The 24,993-nt window shown below is 41.1% G+C and overlaps 1 protein-coding gene across 11 annotated transcripts in view; it reads right to left on the bottom strand.

Annotated features, from left to right (window-relative positions):
- The window catches only part of SH3D19 (SH3 domain containing 19), an 83,481-nt gene that overhangs the window by 33,358 nt on the left and 25,130 nt on the right, over nt 1-24,993 (bottom strand). For 6 of the 11 annotated variants that reach the window (XM_077300103.1, XM_077300109.1, XM_077300107.1 and 3 more), the window contains exons 3-9: nt 15,669-15,709; nt 15,241-15,273; nt 11,158-11,200; nt 8,720-8,867; nt 8,322-8,529; nt 5,830-6,807; nt 3,415-3,510 (exon numbers count right to left, since the gene is read on the bottom strand). In XM_077300103.1, the coding sequence (XP_077156218.1) occupies nt 3,415-3,510; nt 5,830-6,807; nt 8,322-8,529; nt 8,720-8,867; nt 11,158-11,200; nt 15,241-15,273; nt 15,669-15,709 (1,547 nt within the window). Of the gene's footprint in view, nt 1-3,414; nt 3,511-5,829; nt 6,808-8,321; nt 8,530-8,719; nt 8,868-10,366; nt 10,426-11,157; nt 15,274-15,668; nt 15,710-24,993 lie in introns of all 11 variants that reach the window. The other 5 variants (XM_077300111.1, XM_077300113.1, XM_077300112.1 and 2 more) reach the window with 4 other exon arrangements.

Below are 24,993 nucleotides of genomic sequence, written 5' to 3'. Positions count from 1 at the left end.
ACATCCTGGAATGTGAAGTCAAATGGGCCTTAGGAAGTCTGAGCAACAATAAAGCTAGTGGTAGTGACAGCATTCCAGTTGAACTGTTCAAAATCTTAAAGGACGATGCAGTAAAAGTGCTACACTCAATATGCCAGCAAATTTGGAAAACTCAACAATGGCCACAGGATTGGAAAAGGTCAGTTTACATTCCAATCCCAAAGAAGGGCAATGCCAAAGAATGTTCAAACTACCGCACCATTGCACTAATTTCTCATGCTAGCAAAGTTATGCTCAAAATCCTACAAACTAGGCTCCAGCAATATGTGGACCGAGAACTTCCAGAAGTACAGGCAGGATTTCGAAGAGGCAGAGGAACTAGAGATCAAATTGCCAACATACGCTGGATCATGGAGAAAGCTAGGGAGTACCAGAAGAACGTCTACTTCTGCTTCATTGACTATGCTAAAGCCTTTGATTGTGTGGAGCACAACAAATTGTGGCAAGTTCTTAAAGAGATGGGAATACCAGAGCATCTTATTTGTCTCTTGAGAAATTTATATGCAGGTCAAGAAGCAACAGTGAGAACTGAACATGGAATCACTGACTGGTTCAAAATTGAGAAAGGAGTTCGGCAAGGCTGTATACTGTCGCCTTGCCTATTTAACTTGTATGCAGAGCACATCATGAGAAATGCAGAATTAGAGGAGTCACAAATTGGGATCAAGATTGCAGGGAGAAATATCAACAACCTCAGATATGCAGATGATACCACTCTAATGGCAGAAAGTGAAGAGGAACTAAAGAGCCTGTTGATGCGGGTGAAGGAAGAGAGTGCAAAGGTTGGCTTGAAACTCAACATCAAGAAAACAAAGATCATGGCATCCGGCCCTCTCAATTCCTGGCAAATAGAAGGGGAAGAAATGGAGATAGTGACAGATTTTATTTTCCTGGGCTCCAAGATCACTGCAGATGGGGACTGCAGCAAAGAAATTAAAAGACGCTTGCTCCTGGGGAGGAAAGCTATGGCAAATCTAGACAGCATCCTAAAAAGCAGAGACATCACCCTGCCAACAAAAGTGCGTTTGGTCAAGGCTATGGTCTTCCCAGTTGCAATGTATGGCTGCGAAAGTTGGACCATAAGGAAGGCCGAGCGTCAAAGAATTGAGGCTTTTGAACTCTGGTGCTGGAGAAGACTCTTGCGAGTCCCTTGGACTGCAAGGCGAACAAACCGGTCAGTCCTAGAGGAGATCAGCCCTGACTGCTCTTTAGAAGGCCAGATCCTGAAGATGAAACTCAAATATTTTGGCCACCTCATGAGAAGGAAGGACTCCCTGGAGAAGAGCCTAATGCTGGGAGCGATCGAGGGCAAAAGAAGAAGGGGACGACAGAGAATGAGGTGGCTGGATGGAGTCACTGAAGCAGTAGGTGCAAACTTAAATGGACTCCGGGGAATGGTAGAGGACAGGAAGGCCTGGAGGATCATTGTCCATGGGGTCGCGATGGGTCGGACACGACTTCGCACATAACAACAACAACAACTATTTAATTTATTCACAAATGATCTGGAATTAGAGATGAGTAGTGTAGATCTATATCATCAGTGTGGGAATCAATAGTTACTTCTGTTGCCAATATTTGTAGTAGAGTTTTACAAAAATAAACATCAGTGCTTCTGCCTGCCATAATTTAGCAAGGCAAAATTGAGAAAATTAGGCATAAAGAGTTTCTAATTAAATTTGAAAAGGAAATCAATTATGTTTTGAATGTGACCACATATATACAAACTTCTCTGGCCCTTGCATCTCAGAATGAAAACGCTCCATATTGGAATAAAGTAGGGACAGTGTTATAAACCGATCACTGATCTGTAGCAGCAAAACAGTTTAATAACCTTACAACTACTGCCAGTTTGGTGTAGTGGTTAGGAGTGCGGACTTCTAATCTGGCATGCCGGGTTCGATTCTGCGCTCCCCCACATGCAACCAGCTGGGTGACCTTGGGCTCGCCACGGCACTGATAAAACTGTTCTGACCGAGCAGTGATATCAGCGCTCTCTCAGCCTCACCCACCCCATAGGGTGTCTGTTGTGGGAAGAGGAAAGGGAAGGCGACTGTAAGCCGCTTTGAGCTTCCTTCGGGTAGGGAAAAGCAGCATATAAGAACCAACTCTTCTTCTTCTGCTGCTCTGGAAATTAGCTCCCTTCCATCCCAGACTACTGGGCAGACCCACCCAGCTCTAATCTCAGCACAAGTGATGTCTGTGCCTCACACTTCACTTCCTGCACATCAAACAGCTGTGCTGAGGGGGACTGGCAGTTTTGTCCTCCTCCCAGGGTGGTTAGCCTTCAGGTTCAGGGATTCTGCCTTGAACAAAGGAGTTTCTTTATCAATTTCCCTCAGCCCTAAGATGCCGGTTTAGGCAAAACTTTCCTCACTTTGTGGATCTCTCAGGGTGCTTTCCAGTAGCCCCTACATAGTCTCCCATTAGAGATAAGAAAGCCAAAAGAGAAAGCTAGTCTAATTTAAGAAAGGAAAGGAACAACCCCCCCCACAAAAACCATAATTAAATTATGAATGTTGCCACACATACACAAACTGCTCTTGTGGTTCTTATCTGTAATTCCCTATCCTTGGCCTGTGTGGGAGTTGGCCCCTGTTGAAAGTCAAGGGTAGTCAGTTCTGCACAACTTAGCTGAATGTGTGATCTGTTGAAATCTCCCTTATAGCACAGCAGAAGGTAGAGCATTAGTTCTAGCTAACGTGAATGCTCTACGCTGTTGTGGGATGTTTAGATGGTAGAAATACGCAGCGAGCGTTGATCCAAATAGGAATGCCATAGAGCTGTTGGGCATTTAGTTTCACAATGAATACTTTGAGGGCTGCTGGCACATACTGGTTACCTCTGGTGTAGAAGAAATGTGTAATTGCCAAGGAACTAGTTTTTGCAGATGTGATTGCATATTTCTTCTGTGTAGCCCAATTTGCATTATGGTGAAAAAATATTTGCAAGTATTTGAAGCTTTTAACTTGTTCAATGTTGTTACCTCTTACATTCCATTTAAGAGGCTTCCATGGCTTTCCAAAAATGACAATTTTTGACTTCTCAAAGTTCAGAGCAAGTTTGTTTACTTCACAGAAGTCCAGGAGTTGAACCAGTAAGCGTTTTAAGCCAATTTGTGAATGGGACAGCACTACAGCATCATCTGCGTATAAAAGCAGTGGGATGTGAAGGGAACCATTTTTTGCGCTATGGCCAGCATTGGGGGATAGGGACGGAGCAAGGTCATTCACAACAATTCCTTCAGAATTTATACATTCCACCCCCTTGCATACAAGGACCACTTTGGATCCAGCTCTGTGTCAAAAGCAAATCTTGACAAAATGGTCCATTTTGAATCAAAGTTAACAAAACAAACATCATAAAAGGACCTACGTTTTGTTGCTTTTGATGAAATTCTGATCACAGTAGGCTTCCGCACCACAGCTGGTTGCATTACCTGTACTTTTGCAGGTTCATTTTTCACAAGATCTAAGGAAAATACAAAGTTCAGCATATTACTTTCTTCAATTTAAAGACACACAGATTTATTAAAGGATATAATGTCTACTATACACACTATATTATATTGCATTATGTTGTGTAGTATAGGACATTATAAATACATTATAGGAAAAATTGCTTCTTAGAAGGACAATCTATATGAAACTAATGAGAAAAAATACATTTATACACTGTGCATTCATTTTGCAAAACTCCATTTAGGGTACCAAACACTTCATTTTTGAATGTCTGCTGAATATCATTCATTCCATGCATTTCCTTTTGCACCAAATCAATGCTTTATTGACAAGCCATAATCATAGAGAGCTGAAGCTACAAATTATGGATCCTCTGCTCTAATCAAAGAAGAATTAATCACAGAAGAATACACTCAGTCATAATAGTGCAATCATGGGGACCATCTGAGTGTTTCAACAGGGTCATAACTTTTGTTTGCACATATAAGAGGATTCTGTGGATCTGTGCTGGTCAGCTACTTGTGCAGTTCCACTGTTTTACCCATCAAAAGTCTTAGATGAAAAAGAATGCTGCTAGCCAGTAACCTTGCTACATTACTCGTTTTACAGTAATCTCAAACAGCACAATGCACTGTATACACACCAGAATGCACTGTATAGCTTGTCAACTTGATCATACAGTTTCCCAAACTCTTCACAGGTCAGAGAAAGCAAGACTTGCATTGAAAGGCTACAGGACACAAGCACAAGAGACAAACTTTGCCCCACAGCCAATTATACCAACCCTATATAATTAGTAAGAAAGTGATAATTGCTTTTTGAATCCCACAAACTAATTACGTTCTTATTATGTCAGTGTTTGGCGTCTCTCTTGCATGGCTAAATTCACAAAGAATTCAAATGCCAGTATATTGGACAGCATTTATGCAGTTGTATGAGTATGGGGGTAATTCACAAATACATACATATCTTGAACAAAATGTCAAAAGAAGCTCACTCATCAATCAACATGTGCTTTCACTATTTTAGTTAGCACAAACACATATATACACACATATATGTTTATACCATACAAATGCCTGACGTTCTTATGCAATTAATCTCTTTGTGTGGTCTTACAAGTTACTTAGCATGTCTAATTTGTCACTAGCAACAATTGGACATAGTGCTTTTCTTAAATGTTCAGATCACCTTGCATTTTTTTCAACAATCATTACAGTAATTCTGTGGCACAGACAAGCTGATGGTAGTCAGAGAAATAATTTTCTAGCATGTGAAAGCTGATAAGCCAGGGATTGCACATGAGACCAACAGCAAACAAAGCATACTTGCTTTGCAGGGTCCCAGTCGTCGCCCCATTAAAGACGCTACACACCTGTTCTTTGGCATGAAAATGGCCATAGCCGTTTTTATTGAGAGTGGCACCCCCCAGCCTGGAAGCGAACTTGCCTTCTCGTGGTCAGCCGACCTACGAGGCAGCCCCAAATTTATCCGGCAGGTCTTCCTCAACGGGAATTGCTGGCACATGCGCATGCATATTCCCGGCCATGACCTGCAAACGTGGGAGGCAGCAACTATACACGAACCCGCCGGGCGTTTTTGCCTCTGCTGGGTTTCGCCTGCCACCCGGAAATGCAAGCTCGCCAAACCGGCTCCGCATCCACTCAGCCCCTTAAGGGGGCCCCCAACTACTAGGGATGCCAGCGCGCAAGCTTGGCACCCACCATAACCTTCGCTTCCAGCTAACCAACCGCCGGCTGTGACAAAAGTTTAATAACTTTCAAATATTTCATTCAATATAACATTTAACCTCAAATTCCTCCCCCTTCTTCTTTTTCTTGTTTTAACAATAGATGAACCTCCATCCCCTAACCCATAACATAAAGGGAGGGTGGGTGGGCTTTCAAACAGGCACGGAGCGGGAGAAGAGGCAGGGCCCGTCAACGCAGCTCCTTATAAAGGAGCCCAGCCTCTGCCCCTCCCTTCCCCGCTGTCGCACCTGCGCCGGCCGCAAAGGATGCTGGGACATGTAGTCCCAACCTCCCCGCAGCATCTTCCTGGTGCTTCGGCCCCGTGGCAGCAAAGGCCCCTTCCCTTATCTTCAGGTGCTCTTAAACAAAGCTTTAGCACTTCTCCACAGAAGTTACTTTACTGATTGATGTTTTCAGTTCCTTCACTGGAAATCTAGATGCCAGTCTTTCACATCATGCATGTATACATGTCTATTATGCAAGCCAAAAATGAATTTCATTTAAAATAGTTCTTCAATTCAATATACATATACAATTTGTCATCATTCTTAAAAACAACTCTCTATTTTTAATCTTACCTGATTCTGAATGGGTAAGTTCTTGAACATCTTCAACGGAGTTAATTGGTAAAACATCATCATCAAAGCTGATCAGATCTCCTTCCTTAGATGGTGTGCTCTGCTGTGGAGATGCTGAGAGGCTGCTTGCAGCTGGCTCCCCCAGAGAGTTCAGTGCTTTGGACTGGACAGCTACAGAGAGTTTGGGAGCAGAAGTTGATGGTGGCAGTGGAAGAAGAGGAACTGCAGGACTTTCAAAAGAGACTGACTTCTTGGGTATAAAAGGCCTAGGAGTAGGAATGGGGAATTTTTTCTGTACTTCGATGTTCTCTGAATTTGTTCTGCTCCCTGTGTTAAGTGGTACATTGGTAATGCTTTTTACAGTGTCTGGTTTGGGTTTCTTTGGCAGTTCAGGCTTGGTTGTGATGCTGCTCCCAGCTTCCTGAGGCTGAAGGTGTTTTTCTGGGGAAACAACCTTACATTTGTTTTCTGTCCATGAATCCCATTCACCAGAAGTTCTGGTAGCTCCTGGCTTTGGAGCAACCACAGGTTTTTTTACACTAACTACAGGCTTGTGGGCTAATGAACGTGGAGAAATTTCTGGCTTCTTTGCTAGTCCTGATGTTTCTGTATTTGCCTGCGTTTCAAAAGCTTTGATCCGTGATACTATACTGCTTTGGCTCCTGTCGGTATCCATACCATCCATCACCACATGACTATCCAATAAGCTATCATCCAGCAAGCATACCAGCTGAATTGAGGAGGAGTCCGTTAACTGGCTTGTTTCTTCCTGATTGTCTTCTGTATTATTTTGAATTTCTTTAACAACAGGTTTCAGATTGCCTTTTGATCTTGGTTTTGGCACCGGACATATAACAGCATTAGGCTTCTCCTGACATGTCTGCTCTTCCAAGACAACTAGGAGATCCTCATTTTTGGAAGGACTGTTGTTTAGCAGAGAGGACACTGGTCTAGGTGGCTTGCGAGGAATTTGTGCAGCTGAAAAACAAAGTAATGTGTTAAAATGCAGTCACCTTAACAGAACACATATGTTTATTATTCCTGTCATTCCAGCCTATCCATACACAGACCCTCTGGTTTCATTTACTTTACTTAGTATGATACTGTTGCTTCTGCTGCTTACAACATAACCAGTTGTGCAACTGCAATAATCAAGTGGGGAGCTGACTGTCATGACAAGAAGTTTGTAACAATCACCTCTCCCTGCAGCTGTAGCAATTTCAGTCATGTGAAAGAGGATACACTGATGTAGCCAAAGTCACCAGAAATGCATGGAGAACAGTTTTGCAAAATGGCTTACCACTTACAGTGGCACCTACATGATTAAGTTTCATGTGACAGTTAATGCACTGATTACATTTACAAACCACACTGCACAACATTTTTATCTCCTAACTTCAAAGAGGAAAATATATTAAATTCGAGAAAAAAGCATATCACTTTTCCATTCCAGAATACAGGAAAGATATTTGATTCATGGAGTACTACACGTCATTACGGCTCTCTCATTACAACTGCTGTCAAGTTAAGATCACAAACTGAGTCAGTTTCTAGTACAGAAAAATGAAGTCCCTTAGCAATGACTAAAGCAAGCAATGGGCTGCATGCTACCACACCACTAAGCCAAGTGCAGGACTTCCCACAATGGAAGAGACCTTTATTGCCAGTAGATGGTTGTTCTTTAGTTGACCAGAGAGGTATAATGCAACCTATTACTATGAAATGAGCTCAACCAGAATCTACATACCAATATATCTACATACCAATATGTATGTATGTATGTATGTATGTATGTATGTATGTATGTATGTATGTATGTATGTATGTACGTATGTATGTACGTATGTACGTATGTATGCATGTCAATATTATTTAATAACTTTTTACTCCAACTTCTTTAATTTCAAGGATTGTGGAACTTGGAGATGATAGGCAGAATATTATTTCTTGTTGTGTTTGGCATTCCCTCCATGATCCCTCCTTCCTAAAGAACATTTGAATGTTCTGAATGTATTTTAACTGTGTTTTGTAATTATTTTAATGATGATATGTGTTTTGGGGGTAAGCTTATTAGCCACCTTGGTAGCCCTTGTAAGGGTGAAAAGGTAGGATACAAATTTTGTAAATAAATAAATAAAATACTCATAATCATATTTTCCCATCATTCAGTTTACAGTTTTGGGAAAAAGCAAAGCTGGGATAATGATATTATCAGACACTTCCTGCAGTCCCAAGGCCAGTTCCTGCAGTTCCAAAAATTAGACTGGAACTTGTACAATCCATCCCTGTGCTAGTCTGAACTCAATGCACAAACCAATGTTATACTGTCAGTGAATACTCAAACCTAGATAACAATTTAAAAGTTCCTAGGGCTGCTGAGTAGCAATCAGGATCACAGATATCCACCTAACATGCTTACAAAAAGGGACAATTTTTATGCCAAACAGAAATGGTTTTGAAACATCAGTCAAGTACAATTAAGAGTTATGTACCCGGAGTGGTTTCACATTCACAAAGCGCCTGTAAATTACTTTTCGCATTAATTTCTTGTGAACTGCTGATTATCTCCTGTGGAAAGTCAGTCTGTGTTGATGATGTGGCAGTACATCTGGAATTAGTAGTACCAACAGCATTGTTCTGACTGGTTGTACCAACTTGGACTTGATTGATCTCTTTGATTACTTGTTCATACGAAGGGGGCTGCAAAACAAAAATGTACATCTGATTTGGGTGCATCAGGAACACAGGACGCTTACAAATGTGACATGTCTGCAATTATTTTTTTAAAAATCAAAGCAAATCACTTCCGTATGCTAAGAGCTGATGAAAATTAATCTGGACATTCCACTAACATCAAACTCAAATAGCAGGAAATCTTGTGTCTGCTCACCTCAGCCAGAACAAGCTCATTTGTTCTCCAGGAACCTGGGGCAGGAGATGACGGGTAAACTAGTCCTTGCTGAGAGACATGGTTTCCACCTGGAAACCATGTAGATGGCCTAAGTGGCTCAGCAGCAACTATAGTGATTTCGGGGCGTCTGAAAGAAAAAACATAAACAAGGTCACTTCCCTGATGGCTAAAGTCTTTTGGGAGGTCAGGACACTTTATTTTATTTCTAGTTTTTCAGGAAAGACAGTAAGACCCTCTGGGCCAAACTATATTTCCACCCATTCTAGAAACACGAACAGGAACATTCAAAGGCTTCTGTTTCTGTGCTTTGATATTCCAGCACACACCCCTATACAAAAAATGAACAGCAGTATCAGTGGTGCATGCAGTTTCACACACACACACCCTGCAAAATGTGGCAGAATTTTTGCTAGAAACCCAAAAATTTGCCCTGAGCCATCTGTTGATAGGGCACCTAATTCTATGGCACTTGGATATTTCCAGGATTACACAGAGAGAGTAGGGATTAAGGCATTGCTTACAGACACTCTTGACAGTATATATACACATATATTCAGGGACCTTGCAATAAAAGAGTCTTCTCATCCCAATACATTAGTTATAAAGAATGCCGTTGCATTAGTTCTCAATGTAAGACGTTTGAGGTGCACAAAGTATGGCTCACAATAACTGTGAATGTTCTTTGAATTGTATTTTTAATGTATGTATGACTGTTATATGCTACCACTAGCTACTATCTCCTCCTCTTCCATGGCAGTGGGATGCATTTATGCCCATCAATAAAAGGCCGAAGCTATGGTATAGAAAGGAAACAAAATACTACAAAGCTGATGGGCAGTAGGTTCAAGACTGACAGAAAGTGATTAAAATGTGGAATTCTCTCCCCGAGGATGTAGTGATGGCCACAGGAATAAACAGCTTTAAAAGAGGATAAGTCTATCAATGGCTACTTGAAACGGTTACTCGGGGGAACCTCCACATTCAGAGGCTCTAAGTCTCTGGACTCCAGAGTCAGGAGGCAACATCAGGAGAACTCATCATGGTATAATACCACTGTGTTTACCCTCCTAAGCAGTCAGTTGTAATTCCAGGAGATCCCACCTGGAGGTTTGCAGCTCTAATGGTAGCTTGTAGCTGTTGATGAACCAATGGCGAATTAAGGGGACTTCTGTAGATGGCAGCATCATTGGCCTCACGGCCCTGTTTGTTGCCCCTCCAGGGCAATTGGTTGGCTGATTTGTGAAACAGTCTGGTGGGCTAGATGGGAGCTCCTTTGAGGCATTGGTAGAAGATGGAAGGCAGGGGGTCTTGTCCAGTTACAGCTCACCACAAGCCTGCCACCTGGGACCTTCAGGGAAGGAGGGATAGGCTTTGGTTCGTAAGGTGGGAAGAGGTGCTATGCTGGTAGGGTGGAAAGGCAGCCTAAGAGCCAGAGGCCAATTTTAATATACTCCACTCACCTCCTTAAACTTGTAGGCCTTCTAGTTTTGCAGAACCGCAACTAAAGCTCTCCGAGCATAGTTTAAACAGAAAAGAAGCACACTAATGCACACTTATAGGGACATAACCCAACAAATTTCGCTGTGTACCAGACCCCTAGAATTAGGATCTGAGATCTCTCCTTACCTTGAAGCAACCATTGTGCACTGTTCATGTGCAAAGTAGGGGTGGGTGTATTTGTTTGTCTGTAACAAAAATGGGAGCAAAGGGCACACCTTTCTGAATCTCGTACTGCATAAACTGATGTTTGAAGCATTTCATTTTCTCCAGACAAGCCTGCAGGCTACTCAAGGGATACAGGGAAGTTAAACTAGGCAGGTGCTGGATGGAAAAAAAGGGTAAACAAATGAGTCTAGTATAAAATGTCCACTTTTCTTTCTTAAACATAGGCCAACAGACCTACTGCATCCAGGATCCCACCATTAGGAATGGATGGAGAAAAGGATTTGTCATGTATCTTTGTGTGTCTATGATACGAAGGAGAATTTTAATAGCCTGAAAAATAGGCCCCTTTCTCTACTCTGTTTAGAAAGAAAATCCTTTTAGGATTTCTAATTTGTATCACTTCAATGAAGGAAAAGAAGAGACAAAAATATGCTGCACCTTTTATTTCCTCTATAAGCACAGAATTCTTTTCCTAGGTATAACACAAGAGAAGTGGGGATTTAAGTGACAGTACAGTCTCTTAGGAATTTCTTCCCAGTTAGATGGGAAGGAAAAAATACAGGCAGAAAAATGTACACCATTTCAACCAACAGGAACAACAAATGGCTTGATTAATCTGAACACAGAACAAAGGTTCTGAACAAATTTGTTAACAAATACTATGACTCAAATCAGAACCAGGATATAATGTCTGGTACATCCCTATTAATAACCTGCGGAATAAATGAAACAGCAATGATCACAGATCATACCTTCTTTCTCTCTGCTGTTCACTAAGGCCAGAAGTACGCGAAGCTAATTTTTAAAAAGAAGAAATAGTTAAGTGGAATTAGTAGTAATGCAATATTTCAGTTCTCAGATTCTTAATAAATAATTTAAAGTGTGTGATTGTATTTGACATTTGATTATTGGCAAAATAATTCATTTACACTAATAGTGGTAATTTAAAATAGGAAGTTTGTCAAGCCTACTTTGACCTTTGAAAGTTATTTCCCAATGACTCAGCAAAGCAGTGATTGTAACAACAGTAAAGCATAGGTGATACCCGAACAACAAAGAGATTATTTAAATTGATGTGAGCCACCCTGAGTCCATCTGGAGAGGGGCAGCATATAAATCAAAGTATAAATAATATGTAAATAAAATTTTAGTCTACATCCAAAGGTGCCCTTCCATTCATTGGGTGTATGTGTGTGTGATGTTTCTACCTGTGAGTAGAAGAGCACCTTTGGATTTGATCCAACACAGAGACTCAAAGTAGACTGGTTCCCCAATCCAAAACTCTGGTGTTCTACATTTCTTGTACGATCCTATAGATCTGTCCAGTCCAATTCAAAAGATGAAAAGGCGAAGCTTACGCTGCATACTTAGAAACACAGCTGCTTCCACCACTGAATAATGAGGCAACCCATGAAGTTGGGGGTATCATTATGTATTCACAGTTCCTATAACAACGTAATTAGGAATGCTTAAGTTTTAATACAGCTTCTTCCTTCTGAGAACTCTCCCCATGCCCGAGTGTCCAAACCCCAGGAGAGCCCAGGACCAGGTAGGCTCTCCGGCAATGCAGTAATTCCTAGCTCAGCCCTAATATACCTCAGGCAGATGTTAAATGATGTTGCTCTTAGGCATTTTATTAAAGCAAAATGAGTCCACTACAACTTCAACTCAGTATATTTTTCATTAACGCTATTAACGTTTTATTTGAATGTAACCTTTCCAATTTGTCTTCTATAGTTAAAAGAATAAGTAATTAACTAGGAGGAATGTTCGCAGAGCATATGATTTAAGAAGTCTAATTTTCTTGTGCAGAGGCAAAGTATTGCAATTACGCCATTGCAGATTCATAGTGGAAGTCACTAAAAGCACCAGCAGGGGAAGGATGGCTCAGACATACCTCTTCCACGGGGCATATTTGATGTGCACTATTCATGAGTGCTGAGGGGAAAAAAGAAGGGGTTACAGCAAAGGAAAGGGAAAGGGGGGGAAGAGAAAAAAAGAACAAACCATGCTTCTAATAAAGATCACTGGATGTCTGTTGTTAGTCGCACAAGGAGAGGACAGTATTTTTCTCCACAAGGAAAACTTTTGCAATTGCTTATCTTAAAAATGGAACAATGTTTAATCTACGTTTTATGTGTTTTGGGTCACGATTTTAACAACAGAGTTCAATAGTCCAAGTTCTCCTTGACCCACTTTTGCCAAAGGAACAGTTATCTTAAACTATCCCACGCAACTGTGTTTAAGCAGGAATTCATTTTTGCTGCTCATGCTGATAGGTAGGTTTTGCAACCCAGTGTATTATGTTTTGAATTTATCTGTAATGAAAGCAAATGCAGTCTGAAGAATTTACTTTTGCAGTTATCTGGATGACTGGAAGAGTTTCTTGATGTCATTTTCTATGAAGAGTAAGATAATTAGGGGACTCGGCAAAGGTTAGGACATTTTATCATCTTAAACTAAATGATGTCAAGTACAAATCTAGTGGGAACTTTAATTTCCATGGGAGTTGAACCTAGTCATGCTGGCACATGAGTCTGCCACTTCCAATGTCAGTGATAATTTTAAGATTGTTCACGTCAATATTATTACTGTGATAAAGAGCTATGTATTTTCTCCAACTTCAATGCAGTAATTCAAAACCCTTAATTCTTTTAAAGTAAATGAGTGTTCCATTTAAATCTCTGGCTCTGCTCCCCATGTGAAGGGGGGAGGGGAACAGATCAGGAGGGTTTACGCATCCCCCAATCATTTAGCCCTTCAGGTTCTGCTCCCTGCTGTTTTAAAGGCATTGAAAGGGGCTATGCGAGGGAGCCCAAGGCAGCTGGGTTGGTGGGGAGACATCTCTCTCTGCTGGCTCAGCCCCCTTGCATTCCCTTGCACAGCCTCTTTAATATGGGCTGCACAAGGGAGCCCCTTTCAATGGGCTGCATAAAGAAGCCTGAGACTGCTGGCCCAGCGGGCAGAGATTTCGCTCCACTGGCTCAGCTGTGTTCCAAGGAGCTCAGAGCATCATCCAAGGTATTTGATTTTAAAATCTATATAAGTCCAGCCAGTGTGGTGAAGCAGTGAGTGTCAGCTTAAGATTTGGGAAGCTCAGGCTCACATTCCTACTCTGCCATGGAAGCTACAGGATTGCCAACCTCCAGGTGGGGGCTGGAGGGCAACTGAAATTACAACTGAGTTCCAGATGACACAGTCCAGATTTTCTGGAGAGAACAAGTGCTTTGGAAGATAGGCTCTATAGCCCTGCTGAGATCCTTCCCCTCCACAAAGCCCACCCTCCCTAGGGTCCACCTGTAGAAATCTCCAGGCTTTTCCCAGCCCAGAGTTGGCAGCCCTACCCACTTGTATTCCCAATCCAAATCACATGGTTTGGAGTAAGACTAAGATGGAGTTCGGGAGAACAATGTTGTAAACTCCTTTCAGTCCCCATTGGAGAGAAAAGCAGGGTATAAACATCTAAATAAAATATGAGCAAACATTTAAGAACATTCAAATACATAAAGGGCTCAGTCAAATCCTATTGCAATTGCTGATCTTATCATTGGAGTTAGTGTAATTTGGGAACATTGTTTGCTATTGTCCAATTTATGCTGTCCTAAATATAGAATTACTGAGCCACTATGCATTCTACCCAAAAAGGTACAAGAGGGGGGTCATGGTTGGGAAATTTCAGTAGATTTCGGGGGGGGGGGATAAGGTACCACAAAGGTTGGAAAAATTCAGTATTACATATGAATTAAACAAAATATTTTTGTTTGTTTGTTCAATTTATTTACAGTACACTAAAATGTTAATTACAAGCATGGGCTTTGCTTTATCCTCTAGGTAGAAATCACTTTATGCAGTCCATTTAGAGGCACTGCATGAGGGAACTCAAGATAGCTGAGACCTCCAAACAGACCCAAAGAGCCAAACCAAACAGCCCAACTTTAGTAAATATTTGTAGACTGTGTGTTTTATCAAACATCGTTTCCTGAGCTCCAGACTGGTTTAAGTTCAGCCTGAATTCTGGCTTGCAAGTCAGTTTGTATCCTACCCTAATGGTAACTAGATGTTTGTAGGAAGTTATGTTTCTGAATACCAGTTGCTACATGTAACAACAGGAGGGCATACAGAGCCTCTGTGCACTTATAAGACATGCAAAATAGTGTTAGGAAGAGGCAACTCAAAAGTCAGTTTTAAAAATATTGCGGGGGGGGGGGGGAGAAATATTCTGGCACCAAACAGGCCAGGAAAAGAGGTGTTACACAAGCATCAAGGAGCAGTTAATTTCAAAGACGAGGTGCCAGCACTGCAAAGCCCCTGTTTGCCCCTTCTGAGATTTTCATGAAGTGGGACATTTTTTGCTGATCCCATCCTCCCCTGGGAAACTCCCCCCCAAGCTATTCCTGAGTTCTCCCGCTCTCCAGGAGCAGCATTTCAAGTGTGCTGGGTGCTTCCAAAAGAAGGGAGGAGCTGGCAAAAATCAGTCCACACACACAGAAATTTATGCAGGATCCAAGCCCTGGTCTCTGATTTCTCTGCGCCTCACTTCTGTATGCAGGGGGTTGAAGGGCTTGGAAGAGGATATTCATTAAAATATTTCAATGTTGCTCCTCCACAAATGCTCTTTCTTGAGCTGGTTTTCAAACATAATAAAAAAACAATATATAACCAGCACCAGCACCAATAACAATTTTAAAAAGCAAAAGATTGACAGTCTACAAGAGGAAATGACAAAATATCAGGACATCAGGGTGGGTACCATGGAATCAATTTAAACAAACCACCAGACTAACAAAGAGAATGAGGAAGAAATAGTTCATTTAAAGGTTTGGTAAGAGACTGACCTGGACCAGAAGGTAGTGCTTTATGTGTTATTTCTGTGAAGGAAAGTTCACGTACAAGTAGCCTATTTTAAATGTAACTTTTAAACATTCAACAAAACACATATTAAACAAGATCAGCAGGTATTTTGCTATTGATTTATATGAACAACACAAGCTAAGTTTTTATATAAACAAAACATATATAGCCCATGTTGGTAGTTTTTCTGGAATCTAGGGTATTTACAAATAAAGTGCAGGTAAGAAAAATATGTTAGTGTTGCAATAGAGAATAGTTTTATTAGCAAGCAGAAGACTTACAACACTACAAAGTAAAATATATTTGCAGTCTGCTTAATGAAGCTATAAAATACTTGCCTAATCATTTTCTTTGCTCATAAAGTTAGACACCTGCCCCCAAAGTAGATAAAGCTGTATGAAAGCATACTTACTCCTCTTGATTACTGCTTTAATGGAAGACAGGGGGCCTTGGCTTGAAAAGTAAAAAAGAAAACATCAGTACCAAGAAGAAAAAAAGACAAAATAGCCCACAGCATGCACAGCTGTAAAAAAAAAAAGGATGCTCACCTCTACCTGTTAAATTGTTTTGTTTTACAAAAAACGGCTTCTGAGCATCTAACTATATTCTAATAAAAAGAAAGTGAAGTTGCTTACAAGTCTTACAATTAACTAGCATTTTAAAAAAACTACAATTGTTTGATTTTCATTGCATCAACAGAAGAAAACAGGGAACTTTTCCAAGGCAAGATGTTTGTAATAATATATATAATGAATTTCAATTCAATTTCTTTTACAATTCTTTTATATACCAGAAGGAACAACCATAATGGCTTCTAGATAAATTCTGTTTTCATTGACTTCATCAGTGGTTGAATCCTCCAATCCTCCCAAAACAATTTGTTGTATCAAAAGTGGCAAAATCCTATTGCCTTTCCTTATATTACTGTTTTAGTATTTTAGTATCAATAGGCCAAAGGCTCTCTGGGGCAGGGGTAGTCCACCTGTGGTCCTCCAGATGTCCATGGACTACAATTCCCATGAGTAATTAAATTGTTGAACTCACTGCCAGTGAATATAGTATAAAAGATGGTTAGATTCATTAATGATCCATGGCTACAAGTGATAGCAAATAAAGGGAACCTCCACATTCAGAGGCGGTAAACTTTTCAAATCTAGTACCAGGAGGCAACATTAGGGGAACATCTTGGGCTCTGTGCTTTCTTAATTGGTGTTCTAGAGCAAATGCTGGCAGGGGCTCATGAGAATTGTAGTCCATTAACATCTGGAGGACCACAGGTGGACTACCCCTGCTCTAGGGTACTGCGGGGAATGCTAGTCAATGACCACTGAGTCCCTTTATCTCAAATAATGCAAGCATTTCAGTCTTTTAATAAACACAGGTTTACTTAAGAAAAAATCTGATTTTCTAATACTAAGAATGACTACGTCTGTCTACAGCTAAAATTCTACCATAATAAAATATATTAATGATTAATTGCACTCAAAATCTTTTGTCAGCCATGGAAAGTGTGTAAGATTGCTGGGCATCAACACCTATGCAAAAATACTGTTATTCTTATCCTTTGCTTCCCAGTTCAAAATATACAGTCTTTCCCCTGCAGTTATTAAAAATCGATTTGAGAATACAGGGCTGAAAATCAGGGCTGAAAATTTGTGTGGATATCACTCCTTTTATAACTAACAAAAACGTTGTGATGGGTTCAGGGCCAGTGGTAGGTTTTTTTATCTCTCCTATCTTCAGTTCAAAACTTGTCTTTGGAGCACATCAGGATCAAAGAATAAACCTGCTTGGTTAGGCTGCCACTATAATCTAAGGAGAAGGAAAAGGAGAGCCCCCCTCATCTTTTGGTACCAAACTCATTGTAGAGCTTAGCAAGGTGACTCCTTGAAAGCCCAGTGCTACAACCAAGGAACCCTTCAGACATGGTACCATGTTGTCTTCATCTGAGAAACAGAGGTATGGGGAAGGGTAGCCAAAATAAACCCTCCTCATCTCAACACATGTTACGGAAAACCAGTTAGTGCAATCTGAAATGGGACAATGGACAACTAGCGGGGAATAGCTAGAATCTTATCCAGAAGCACCTTAGAGACCTACAAGATTTTGGGGTACATAAGCTTTCAAGAGTCAATGCTCTTTTCATAATATTTGGAAATGTCACTTCTAAATGTTTCCATACAAGAGAAAAACTAGCAAAAGACAGATAAGGCTAAACTAGAAGTCTTTAACATCCTCTCCTAGTCTCAGTCATGGTAGCAGCCAGCTACAGTGAAGGAAGGGGTTAAACAGTCTTCTGCCTGTGTTGGTGTATGCAGGAATGAGTCACTGGGTATGCTTTCCAAAACATCAGCCCTATCTCAGTTCAAACTCTGATCCTAGTTAAGCATTACTTGCTAACCAAGCTCATAAATGTTTTAGATTTCATGCACCACAAGGGTGTTTCAGCCTGCCATTATGTCCGGGTTTTGGGGCTGGATAGCCAAGGCAACCCATTGAGGGGCAGGCTGTGGTGGGCTTCCTTGTGGTAGGGTAACCACAAGATGGCATGATTCTCTTCCCATGCTTGCCCCCCTCAATGTTGAATAAAGGTTGTGGCCAAATATTTCATGCCAAAATTATGGTTGTCAGTGTCCTCATTAGGCGGTCAATATCCCCCTGCAAGGCAAAGAGTTTTTTAAAAGCCAAGTGCATTGAAACTTCTCTTCCCTTTTCTCTTAGACCGTTTATGCACTGGAGGTTTCATGCTGGGCTCCAGACTGGAGTTTTAGTCGTGGCAGATTGCTCCACCTCTTCCTTTACCCACATGGGGGAGCATTTGGCCTGGTGCACCTCATCCACTCCCTATCTGTGCTCCTGATAAGGGGGTGGGGCAGTGAAGTTCCCAGTGCATAAACGGTCTTACTGAAGGAATATCTAACTATCCCCTTAGGTATCCACTAGCCACTCAGGTAGCTACTTCAGTTCTTGGCCGGAGGGAACCCTTAACAGTTTATACCACATAGTTAGTGCAATCCTAGTTCCACCTTTCTAAATCCACCAGAGTCTATGCCCAGTGAACTTGTTTGTATTTAAGCAGCCACAGAACACTCTGTAATTTTGCCACAATAGGCTGACACAGATTGGCCTGCAGAATATCTCACTACAGATATTTCAAGGGACTCAGAGCGACAGATTGTAGAAAAGCAAAACTCTCTGTCCACATAAGCACAGCTTGTTCTCGGGAGCTGCTGACTCATTCAGTTACACCCTTTATGGCATTACAAGTTTGTAACAGTGGCCTTTGAAGAATGTGCACCATATACAATTCTAAGTTAATGTAATACAACCACACCCCACTTTAAACTTGCCTTTCCAGATGCAGCAGCATAGTGTGCAGTATTTTACCAATTAAGTGTCCACCTTTGCTGTACTAACATTCTACATTACACAGCTACCACATCATGTACTGAAAGGAATTTTCACTAGGAAAAAATGCTGTTAATTCCAATACACATATATCCCAACTTAAGCTGTAATGATCTGTCAGTAGCAACTGTCTTTTAGTCATTCCTGCATACATGTACAAAGCACAGCATCTGCAGAGCATCCAGAAGTCTCATAGTTCAAGTGTTCCAAAAGACAACACAGGCATCAGCCTGGGGATTGGGAAATTGGAACTGCCCTGCCCCTGGTTCTTGTCCTTGCAAGTATCCCACTGGAGAATATTCAAAATACAGTGTTCATGTTTACATTTCGAACATATCTATTACTAGCTCTTAAGAGCATAAGGTCTAGCTGAACATTATTGATTTATTGTTTCTAGGGATGGGCACAAACTGGGAAAATGCAGTTTGGTTCACGGGCCCCCAAGTTCACCAATGACAGCCAGTAGCAGGGATTCTCCCTGGTTGTGTTCTCTAAGGCAGAAGCACTGGGCTACAGCTTCCCCTCACCCTCAGTCTCTTCCACTGGTCATGTCTGTGGGCCTGCACTCCACTGCATGAGCTCTGCATTCCAGAGAGTAATGCTCCCTTTTATCTCGACCAGCTTATCATCTTTACAGAGAAGTTGCAACCTAGTGGTGATGTCCACTTGCTACGTCAAGGCAGGCAATGCCAAACTACCTCCAAACATCCCTTGCCTGGCTGCGAGACAATCCTAGGAACTCCTAGGATCTCCTGGCTACATCCACACACCATACGATAAATAATACAGGCCCACTGGCAGCCGCCTTATATCCACTGCTGTTATGTATGATGTTCAATTATGTAAATTATATGCATCACAATATACACGGCAGAAGTGCCTCTCAGGCACTTGATGTACGTTTGATGCAGCCGTCACAAAGTAAAATGGCCTGGAGTAAACTGATTCATGCAATGTTAGTTGTAAGAAGCCCTCTATTTTGCAGTACTAGGAGGTTATCAAATAATCTGACTTTGAAATTCCTGTCCTTTCTGCTCCACATCTTGCGTTCCAAACTTACAGTTCTCAATGCATTTAAATTATGCATTTGAAACAAAACTGCAGTTATTTAAATATCATCTCAGCTAGATAATAACACACAGTACTGTATTCTAAGATAAAATACTAGGGAAGAAATCACAATTAGTTTTTGTTCTGCAAAGCTACATGTGTATCTAATAATATGCTAGAAGAAAATGAAGTGACTACAATATTGTTCAGCAGGCCTCCTTTAAAATGGAGCTGTATGTACTGAATATTATTTCTAATAGACCTAAACTTTCTAAACTTTCAATTATGTTTTTAAGGGACATTATTAAGATTAGTGAGCTCAAAGATTACCTTTGCTTTTACTGTTTTATCTGTTTCCCATAGATTAAGTGCTATTCCTCAGGGTTCTGTTAAAAAAGTGGTTTCTGAAAATACCATTTCTGATACTTTCTAAAAGGTTTTTAAAGAGTCTTTAAAGAATTCCAGGAGGCCTATAGGAGGGGAAACCTCGCCCACCCAAAAGAGCAGATTCTAGATCCAGGTATCTTAAATGTTAGTACAAACAAACTTAAAATAAAACTGATCAACAGCAGATCACTCATACCGTAGCTCTGCTGAAAAGTTCGTAGAGGATATGTTATGGCAGTCAGCAGTATTTATAAAAGCCTCTGACTGAAGATGTTACGGAATCATTTCCAAGTCAGTATAGACCAGGGGTAATCAACCTGTGGTCCTCCAGATGTCCATGGACTACAATTACCACAAGCCCCTGCCAGCGTCATGAGGACCACAGGTTGACTACCCCTGGTATAGACAGTACTGCACCACATCCCTTCCTGTGCAAGTTACATGAAGAAATGTTGTGGAATAAACTTTCATGGAATAAAGTACTCATTCAATCAGGTGCATAAAGTTAACGGTTTACATTTGGGTATAGTGGGGCCAAGTAGTACAGTTTGCACTGTATGTTTTTTTTTTTACCCTTTTGATTGGAATTATGTTCCTTTCTTGTCTGTATGTACTGCCAATGCAGCATATTCTTCATGCATATACATGCCAGTCCGTGAAAAGTTTTGCCACAATAAATGTCTTCATAGGTACCAGAAAACCAGTTTCAGTTATTACAGTCCAATACATCTGTGCTTCTGACAGATGAAGCCTGGTCCTTACAGACGCACACATCAATGGATTTTTCATTCACATTGCAATATATAAGCCCTTCCTTTCCAGGCATCCTACTCATTATAAGTGACATTTTACTACTGCTTCAGCACCTCAGTGCTGTAGATACAATGGTTTGGACACAGAGAATTTCTATCTATGGAACAACAGATGAGAACAGAAACATACACATTAAAGATATAGGTTGGGTTCCAAGGAGGTGCTTGAAGCAAACACAAGGTCACCCAGTAGGATTATTTCATTTTCCTTTTTCACATGGCATATTCCAAACTGCTTTTGCCATTCATCTTCAGTTCCACAGGGAGCTACAATGCAAGACATAAAAGTAAAAACTACTCCTGTGCGTATGGAACCAGAAAAGTGATTATTTGGATCCTGATCATGGATAAAATAGATTCTAAGTTCAAGAGCTATGGGATGCTGCTAGAAGTGTATTCATTTTCTACATATTCCTCATTTAATACTGAAACATCAAATAACGACTTGTGCATGTGGAACAAAAGCTATCACAAATCAAACTCCATAAACAGTACTTTAAGATCAGAACAAGTATTTAACAAGAGAGGCAGTTAAAATTATTTAATTACTTGCAGCTGAGTGTGTGATCCTACACCTAGAATAAAACCTGTTAAGAGCTTTAAATCACAAGTCTTCCAAAACCAAACATTAGTGAAGATATCAGAATATGTCTATTTTTTTGGGGGGGGGGGGATAGAGACTACTACCTGCCAGGATGCTGCTGAATACTACAATTGTTTGTAGAATGTATGCATGTGACTGAGAAAGAGCAATTTGGATTTGCAAAAAACAGAACAAAACATAAGAAGACAAAAACTGAGGTTTTCATCTGTCTAGAAAGAGAAGTACACATGGGGACTTCAAATAAGTGCTGCTTATAGGTACTTATCAGTTTACTCTTGCTTACTTTGTATATTTGTAAAACTATTATTCCAAAAACCATCATAACAACTCCCTGACCCCTCAAATAAAAGAAAACACTACCCTGAAAATTCTTACTGTTTTGGGGAAAAGTTATCAAGGTGATAATGAAAAATCACCACTTGGTAAACATGCATGTTTTTAAAATCTGTTTTGCTACATAGGTCTCCAAGGCAACTAACAACTATAGTTAAAACAATCCAGCAGAATAAGATAAGCAACACAGTTCAAATACATACAAAGGAATCATCGCTGAAATAGTTTTAGGCTAGTATATAAAACCCAAAAACTAAGCATCCTAACAAAGTGAATGGAGGAGTCATGATTCTACCGGTAGCCATTCACTCCCAATCCAAGCGGGGGACATGATCTCCTTAGAAGATCTCAACTTCCTGGGAGGCTTGGATAGGAACAAATTAACATACAGACCAGTCTGGCAGTTTATATGGGCCCAATTTCATCTTCTGGAAAGACACCAGAAAGACACCTGGCTACAGGAGCACTAGCCCCATAGCAGAGAGGTAAAGAGCTGGTCTTTGGTGAACCAGTTTTGTAAATATGTGTCAATGGCAATTTATTTATTGTTTGCTGAGCTTTTCTCAAGCATTGTAGGTAATGATTGTATTTCTGTGGCCTAGGAATTGTCTATTTTTTTCCTGTACTTTTAAAACTTTAGGTGTGTGATGGTAGCCTTCTTGAAGGATTGTTAAAACCAAAGCATACATGTTTTAAACAAGCAGGCTTTTAGGTTTCAAAAGCACTGGATCATTTAGGGCTTGAAAGGTCATAACAAGCACTTCAAATTGCACTTGAAAAACAGCTAGCAGGTGGTGCAAATCTGGTAAGATGTGACTGACTCTACTAGTTACAGGAATTAGGTCACCATGTAAGAACATTGGTAGAACATGCTGGATCACATTAATGGTCCAGTATACTGTTTCACACAGCAGCCAACCATAGTTGCCTTGAGAGGACAAGCAAGCAAGGCAGAGACTGAGGATTCTACTTAATAGCAGCTCCTAGCATTAACATTCAGAATAGTGCTACCTCTGTACATGGAAGCTAACAGCCACTGACGGATTTCTCTTCTATGACTCTGCCTAACCATCTTTTAAAGCCATATATGTCTTCACTACATCCACTTGCAGTAAAATTCCAGTTTAATGACTTGTTGAACAAAAAAGTATTTCTTCTCCTCTATCCTTGACCTATTTCTCAACAACTTTATAGGTTACTCCCAAGTTCTAGAATGATGAGAGGCATAAAAAGCTTTCTGACTCCACTTTCCCACACCACACACAATTTTATAAACCTTGATCACATCTCTCTTTACCCATCTTTTCTAGAGGGAAAATTGTCCCAGCCCTGTTCTGTACTGTTTGTGGCTTGACAATATCCTTTTTGACATTGCACATAATATATTACAAATAAGGCTGTACCTTTATCTGTACAAAGGTTATTTTATTTTCAATTCTTTCCCTAATAATTCCCAGCCATCTTCTCTGTGGTCGCACACAAAGTCAAGAGTAGATTAATCTGATCTATTACAATTCCAAGCAGACACAGACAATTTAATTCAATGGAAGTGACAGACAGGACTGTCACGGGGGGAGGGGGTTGATAGGGGTGATGCCCCCCAAACATTGCCCCAATCAGCTTTTCTCCTGCTGTAGGATGGGCAGTGCCTTAGCTGACACAACAATACCTCCTCCTTGCAGTCCCATTCAGCTCCATGCTGCAAACCTTGCTGGAGGAGGCAGAGGTGTGGTTTCCCGAGTACCTGGTCCACCTCCTGGGGGCCCTTGGTGTCTTGTAAGCAGGAGACCTTCTGTGCTTCTTTAGGGAGCAAGGGGACAGGGGCAGTTGGAGGACCCCCAATGGGTTCCTTTCGTCTCCCCTTGCTCAAAGTTACTGAGCTGCTGGAAGGCAGGGGGCTGCTGGAGATGCATGAATCCTCAGGGTGCCTTGCCAGTCTTGGGTTGCAGGGATGATTCTCACAAGGCTGGACTTCCTGCTCAGCAGTGTTGAGGTGGGTGCAGCCATCCTAGCCCTGGCAATTCACTGATTGACTGCATGTGCCCTATGCATGGTCACACACCCTCTCCCCAAATCTTGGCTGTGGGGAAGGAAAGTGTGGGGGCAAGCAATCACTTTCCAGGCTGGATCCTCCTTCCATCTGGCAGGGATGCACGAGTCCACTGAGCAGACCCAAAAGAGGGGGAGAAGCTGATCTGGAAGGTGACTGTGTCACCAGGTATCTCCACACAAAGGACCCTCCCCAGCTCAAGGGCTGTGGGCTGCACTTTGCAAGGAGGCCCAGGGACCAAGAGCAGCATGGCTGTGCTCTACTTGACAAAGCTCCGAAGACTGACCCAGTTCTTTCCTGATCAGTGGCAAATGTATAAGTCCAAATACTACGCTGCTCCCTTAACAAAAAAAATTGTTCCCCCAACAACAGATTTCTGGCTATGGGCCTGCAGACAAAACTCCCAAAAGCTTTTTTCCATGTTAAACAATGTGGAAAACAAGATGCAACATATAGCATGGAATACATAAATGCCAAGGGTGGAGCATGATTCCATCAGCACCATCTTCTGGAATAAACTTTCAGTAGGAACAGAACTGTGATGTACAGTTCTACTGAATTTCTCAATTTCATAATTATTTATTTGATATGATGTTCATGTACATTACCACTGCCTATTTCTGTTCAAAGCCCTCTTTCAGGTCTTTGCCTCTACCACACTGAAAATGCCAAGGAGACCTGTTTTCTTAGTCATGGACTCCATGTAGCCTCCTGAATAGAGCTAAAAACGCTTCTTAGGAATAAGCTTCTTGTGAATTTAGTGAACATCAGCAGAAGAAAAGTTCACACTATGATAACCACAACAACGCACTTGCTGTTGTCCACTTTGTTATCAGTATTCTCACAAAACAGGCTGTTCACCCCCAAAAGGACATTTTATTGGTAAGAATCTATTACCTAGTAAATAATTACTTGTGGCATAGTAGTGATAGCGTTACAGCTAATATTTGAAAATCTACAGAGGAGCTAATATTACCCCTTTACAGAATAAAAGTAAAGGGTAAAATGCACTAATGCAGCAACAGTAATACTAGCAGGCTTCCAGACTAATGCTGCTTTCAAAGACATGGAATAATGTACTCTCGATGCACTT

The sequence above is a fragment of the Paroedura picta genome, chromosome 10, assembly GCF_049243985.1.
Source record: "Paroedura picta isolate Pp20150507F chromosome 10, Ppicta_v3.0, whole genome shotgun sequence".
Classification (NCBI taxonomy): domain Eukaryota; kingdom Metazoa; phylum Chordata; class Lepidosauria; order Squamata; family Gekkonidae; genus Paroedura; species Paroedura picta.
Note: the sequence above shows the minus strand (reverse complement) of the source record. Positions and strands in the feature narration are given on the sequence as shown.